General features: G+C 36.4%; 1 protein-coding gene across 1 annotated transcript in view; it reads left to right on the forward strand.

Moving 5' to 3' along the window:
• The window catches only part of ITGA2 (integrin subunit alpha 2), a 102,490-nt gene that overhangs the window by 20,717 nt on the left and 74,985 nt on the right, over positions 1–6,788 (forward strand). The window contains exon 2 of the mRNA XM_081826114.1: positions 6,092–6,212. Coding sequence (XP_081682240.1) covers positions 6,092–6,212 — 121 coding nt within the window. The remainder of the gene's footprint in view (positions 1–6,091; positions 6,213–6,788) is intronic.

Consider the following 6,788-nt stretch of genomic DNA (forward strand, 5'->3'; position numbering starts at 1 on the left):
ATGATATGTCCCTGGCAGGGCAAAGCTCAAGTCACCTTGAAACTCACTGCATCTAACATAGAACTGGAAATGTATAAATTAATGAAACAATCTATGACTTTCTGTGCCAACTTTTTATCCCATACTCCTCTCTTTCACATCTCTTTTTTTAACTAAAAACATTTTTATTTAAATTCAATTAATTAACATATAATGTATTATTGGTTTTAGAGGTACAGGCGTGTGATTCATCAGTCTTATATAATACCCCAATGCTCATTACATCACGTGCCCTCCTTAATTTCCATCACCCAGTTACCCCATCCCCCTAACCACCTCCCCTCCAGCAACCCTCAGTTTGGAGTCTCTTATGGTTTGTCTCCCTCTCTGGTTTCGTCTTATTTTATTTTTCCTCTCTTCCCTTATGATCTTCTGTTTTTTTTTCTTATATTCCACATATCTGAGATCATATATTTGTCTTTCTCTGATTGACTTATTTCACTTAGCATAATACCCTCTAGTTCCATCCACATCATTACAAATGGCAAGATTTCATTTTTGATGGCTGCATAATATTCCTGTGTGTGTGTGTGTGTGTGTGTGTGTGTGTGTGTGTACTGCAACTTCTTTATCCATTCATCTGTCAATGGACATCTGGGCTCTTTCCATAGTTTGGCTGTTGTGGACATTGCTGCTATAAACATTAGGGTGCAGGTGTCCCTTCGGATCACTACATTTGTATCTTTGGGGTAAATACCCAGTAGTGCAATTGCTGGGTCATAGGGTAACTGTTGGTGGGAATGCAAGCTGGTGCAGCCACTCTGGAAAACAGAATGGAGGTTCCTCAAAAAGTTGAAAATAGAGCTGCTCTTTCACATCTCTATATGGCTGAGCAGGATGTTCCTTGTGCCTGGAATGACCTTTGCCTTCCTCTTTATGTCGTGAATTTCAGCTCATCCTCCAAGGTCCAGATTAATTGCCACCTCTTCCATGAAACCTTCAAACTTAGATTTACCCTTCTCTCAACTTTTGGTTTAGGGTTCTTTGTAGTTCTCTGAAATTTAATACTCATCCCATTATGATGTAATTATTTGTTTTTTACTCAAATTACCAGAAGGAAACTCAAAGACAACAGGGATCTTGTCTGTTTTGTTCATTGCTATATCCCCAGGGACTAGAAAATGCCTGGCACAAAGGAGCTAGATAAATATGTATTGAATGATACATTTATCAGTGGGTTCAGACATATGGGCATGGTTGTGGGGGAAGGGAACACGATGAACCAAATATGGTTGTTATTTTCCATACCGTCCAGTTAAGTTATAAGAACAGATATAGAAACATATTTCTATACACAATTGGACTGTAAAGAAGGAATAGACATTGAATTAGACAGAATACATACATTCAATTTACATAAGCTAGGGGAGCCTGAGTGGCTCAGATGGTTAAGCATCTGCCTTTGGCTCAGGTCATGATCTCCAGGTCCTGGGATCGAGTCCTGCATCGGGCTCCCTGCTCAGTAGGAAGCCTGCTTCTCCCTCTCCCATTTCCCCTGCTTGTGGTCTCTCTGTCTCTCTCCCTCTCAAATGAATAAATAAAATCTTTAAATAAATAAATAAATAAATTTACATAAGCTAATTAGCTATCACAGGCTAAGTGTGAAATGATGACATAGATAGTGAGTTGTAGATATATATCTGAAGAGAAATAAGTATAGTGAACTGAGATTGTCCAGGTTTATCAAAAGAGGCATGGTCTTGAGGGGAGGATTGAATTAGCATGAAAGAAGAGATTTAGGATCAATGGAATAAGGACTGGCAATGGAAAATGATATATTTAGTGAGGAAATGAGCAGACCATTTATGAAGGAAGTTCTGGACAGTAAGGTTGAGAAAATGAGCCAGACCCAGACTCAGAGCTCAGCCACCAATTGTGTGACACTGAGCAAGAATGGTATCTAACCTCCTTATTTATACATTGGTAATAATAGCTACATTTTGCTTCTTCACAAGGTTTCATGGGGGATCAAATGAGTCAAAATGATTCTGAATAGGTATGCAGACATAAGCATTAAGAAATAGTATGATACAAGTTTATGGTTTAAATGAGGAAAAAATGTTGGAAGGCAATATATCCAAATTCACTGCACTTGCATTAAAATGATATGGCTATGAGTGATCTTTCTTCCTCTAAATTTCTCTATATTCCAAATTATCATTGAAGAGCATATATTAATTAAATTCATTTCATTCAACAAATGAACTATACTAGGTGTTGAGAAAATAAGAATGAATAAATGAAATAAAATTTGAGCTTACAAGGAGTTTAGGTCTTACTAGGCAGAGACAGACACAAAATAATGCAGATACATAAGATAATTTCAGGTAATTGGTGCTGTGATAATGGTATATTGATGGAGTAGAATGTTGCTGCTAGATAGAGGAGTCAGGGGAAGTCTCTACAAGGAGAGCAGAGACCTAAATAATGAATAGATGCCAAGACACAGATGCTGAGCTGGGAAGAAAATGTTGTAAGCAGTGGGTCAAGCAGCTGCAAAGGCCATAAGCAGAATGAGCTGCTTGTGCTCAAAGAGCAGAAGGAAAGCCAGTGTGGCTGAGACATAGTGAGGAAGGAGGGTGGCGAAAGTGAAGTCACCAGATACACAAGGTCACATCATGAATGACCTTTGAAACCATGGTAAGAAAATTGGATTTTATTCTCAGTGTACTGATAAGACATTGGGATATTTCTATGACAAAGGAGGCAAGAACATAAAATAGGAAAAAGACAGCCTCTTCAACAAAGAATGTTGGAAAAACTGAACAGCTACTTGCACAAGAAGGAAACTGGACCATTTTCTTACACCATACACAAAAATAAACTCAAAATGGTTGAAAGACCTAAATGTGAGACCTGAAAAAATAAAATTCCTAGAAGAAAACATAGGCAGCAATTTGTTTGACATCACTGTAGAAACATTTTTCCAGATACGTCTCCCCGGGAAAGGAAATAAAAGCAAAATTAAACTATTGGGACTATACCAAAATAAAATGCTTCTGCACAGTGAAAGAAACCATCAAGAAAACAAAAAGACAATCCACTGAATACGAGAAGATATTTGCAAGTGATATACCCAATAAGGGTGTGTGTGTGTGTGTGTGTGTGTGTGTGTGTGTGTGTGTGTAAAGAACTTGTAAAACTCCACACCAAAAAAAAAAAAAAATCCAATTAAAAATGGGCAGAAGACATGTGCAGACATTTCTCCAAAGATGACATACAGATGGCCAACAAACACATGAAAAGATGCTCAACATCACTCATCATCAGGGAAATGCAAATCAAAACTACAATGAGGTACTAGTTCACACCTGTCAGAATGACTAAAATCAAAAACACAAGAAACAACAAGGGTTGGCAAAGATGTGGAGTGAAAGGAATCCTCATGCACTGTTGTGGGAATGTAATTCTGTGCAGCCACTGTGGAAAACAGTATGGAGCTTCCTCAAAAAATTAAAAATAGAGTTACCATTGATCCAGTAATTCCACTACTGGTATTTACCCAAAGAATACAAAAACACAAATTAGAAAAGATACATGTATCCCAATGTTTATTGCAGCATTATTTACAATAGCCAAGATATGGAAGCAACCCAAGTGTCCATCAATAGATGAATGGATAAAGAAGATGTGGTATGTGTGTATGTATATTTATATATACATATATACATGTACATGTATATATATACACACATTTTTATACACACACATATATATAAATACTACTATGGAATATTAGTTGGACATAAAAAAAGAATGAAATCTTGCCATTTGCAACAACATGGATGGACCTAGAGGATATAATGCTAAGTGAAATAAATCAGTCTAAGAAAGACAAATATCGTATGATTTTGTTCATATGTGGAATTTAAGTAACAAAACAAATGAACAAAGAAAAAAAGAGACAAACAGAAAAGCGGACTCTTAAACACAGAGAACAAACTGGTAGTTGCCAAAGGGGAGGTAGGCAAAGTGGACTAGGGGATGGGTGAAATAGATACAAAGGACTAAGAGCACACTTACGGAGATCAGCACTGAATAATGTATAGAACTGTTGAATTATATTGTATGCCTGAAACTATTATAATACTGTATGTTAATTATACTTAAGAAAAAAAATAATAAATAAAAGATACTGGGATATTTTTAGCAGAGAAATGAAGTGATCTGATTTATATTTTTGAATAATATTTTATATATGTATATATATACATGTATATATGTGTATATACACATACATATATTTATATATTTATATATTAATATATAAAGTATATATTTATATATAACACATATAAATTGAAATTTAACTGCTAGATGATAAAATGAATTTCAATGTGATTTTGTGTCATTACATGATCTGCTGAGGTCTAATTAATGGTTCTAATTAATTAAAATGATGCCATTACATCATATATGGCCTTTCCAGCATTAGATATTAGAAAAGGAGGAGCATTTGACATCATCTCCCCAAGCTTTTACTAGTATGTTAGATAATTGGTAACATAATTAAATAGCATTTATTGAGTTCTGCATAATGGGGTGAAGTTAAACTGTTGTTTGAAAACACCAGTATTCTGAATGTCAATTCTCATTCCATGATTAATTTGCTACGTTATTTTCTTCTGCATTTTATTTCCTGAAAAATAAGAAGGAAGAATGGTACATGTGAAAAATAGATGTTAAGGAGAAAATTTGCAAATGTAGAGCTATGCAGATTTTATCACAGAGTATTTCAAAATTACTCTTTGTCCTTTTCTTCCTGGGTGACATTTCTAATAAATAATGAGCTGAGCTCTCTTGAATGAAGAGATCTGTGGTAGAATGACTTTGGCACATAGAGAAGCACGTTAACTACCTTAAGTCCCCAAAGCTTTATCACTGACTTCATAATTCCTTTGGTGTACTGCGCAGAATCAGCTCCCAGAAGTACCCAGGCCCCATGGAGGAGCAGGCCCTCTTCCTCCAGCCTTTCCATGCCTGAAACAATAGATTTATGAAATACTCTGTACTTTCATTCCTGCCCAGAAAGTGGGATATTATCTCACGGAAACACATATTAATAGAACTTGGATGTCAGTTTCAAAGAACCCACTTCTGCCTTCAGTGTCTGCAAAAATAAACACTGATGGCAGACAGCATGAAGTGTACCCCCATCTCCACAGATGGCATTTATATCCACACGGCTTGCTTTCTCCAGAATGAAGGTCTGACAGCCATCAACCTTACTCGTTCCCCTATTCCCTTTCCATCACAAATAAGGTTTTTCAAAAAGTCTATCAGGGCCTTATCCTATCAAAGTCTTTGTTGTTTTTGAAAATGATTATCGTTTCTTGAGCACTGAGAAAGAAGCATCAAAAACCAAAACCACTTTTGACAGTTCTCAGTGGAATAAAAGTGATAGGACACCATCCCCTACATTTTCATCCTCAAAAATGATCTCTTCTGAAAGAAAATGATATAATTTTCAAGGAGCTGTGATTTTTCTTCCTCCTTTGAAGAAGCCATGCATTTCCAACAGATATTTCATATAGAATCCATATCAAAATCTTCAGGGGAATTTAGGAGAAAAAGTAAATAGCCTTCAGCTTCTGCCCTTGGGCAGATTGGAGCCTTATTGTGTTAGGAAGGACAAACAGAATTGAAGTTACTTAAGAGTCTCTAGAGGTAATATGTGGTTTTAGAATTAAGCTATTGAATCAGACAGCCCTGTGTTCAAATCCTGCCCTTACCCTTATTCCTTTCCACCTGTGAGACATACTTATCTCCAGGAACCTTAGAAATCTCTGCAAAACAAATATAATATTAATAATCATCTCCTAAGGATGCTGTGAGGTTGAATGAGATAATGAATCATGCATATAAAGTATTTAGCATGGTACCAGAGCCACAAATAAGTACTTAAAAAGCAGTAGCTATTATTTCTTGGTAAACACTAGTAAGAAGAAGAACTATTATATAAAACAAGTTTTGAAGTGGCCTTTGAGAATTATATTACAAACTTATATTCACAAATTGTAAATATGGACTATGTTTTCATCTTTCTTAATAGGCATTTTAAATTGTTGTATGGCATACAATGTTGGTCTCCTAGAAGCAAAGATATTTTCCGGTCCTTCAAGTGAACAGTTTGGCTATGCAGTGCAGCAGTTTATAAATCCAAAAGGCAACTGGTAAGAATATTCTTTTTATGATTTAAATAAAAATACTAAATAAATTTAATATTTAACTCTAATGGCTTGTTCAAATGGGTACATGAATGTATTATTAATAGATAGCCCTCAAATATCCTTAAATGAAGAATTTGTCCTTGAGAGTTGATAACTTTCAGATTGATAATTAATGAGATGGTGTAATGGTACTTTTTTTTTTTTTAAAGATTTTTTATTTATTTGACAGAGAGAGACAGCGAGAGCAGGAACACAAGCAGGGGGAGTGGGAGAGGGAGAAGCAGGCTTCCCGCTGAGCAGGGAGCCCGATGCGGGACTCGATCCCAGGACCCTGGGATCATGACCTGAGCCGAAGGCAGATGCTTAACGACTGAGCCACCCAGGCGCCCTGTAATGGTACTTTTTTTTTTTTAAAGATTTTATTTATTTATTTGAGACAGAGAGAATGAGAGAGAGAGAGCACATGAGAGGGGGGAGGGTCAGAGGGAGAAGCAGGCTCCCTGCCAAGCAGGGAGCCCGATGCGGGACTCGATCCAGGGACTCCAGGATCATGACCTGAGCCGAAAGCAGTCGCTTAAC

This window comes from Leptonychotes weddellii, chromosome 7, assembly GCF_054177405.1.
Source record: "Leptonychotes weddellii isolate Sample4059 chromosome 7, ASM5417740v2, whole genome shotgun sequence".
Lineage (NCBI taxonomy): Eukaryota > Metazoa > Chordata > Mammalia > Carnivora > Phocidae > Leptonychotes > Leptonychotes weddellii.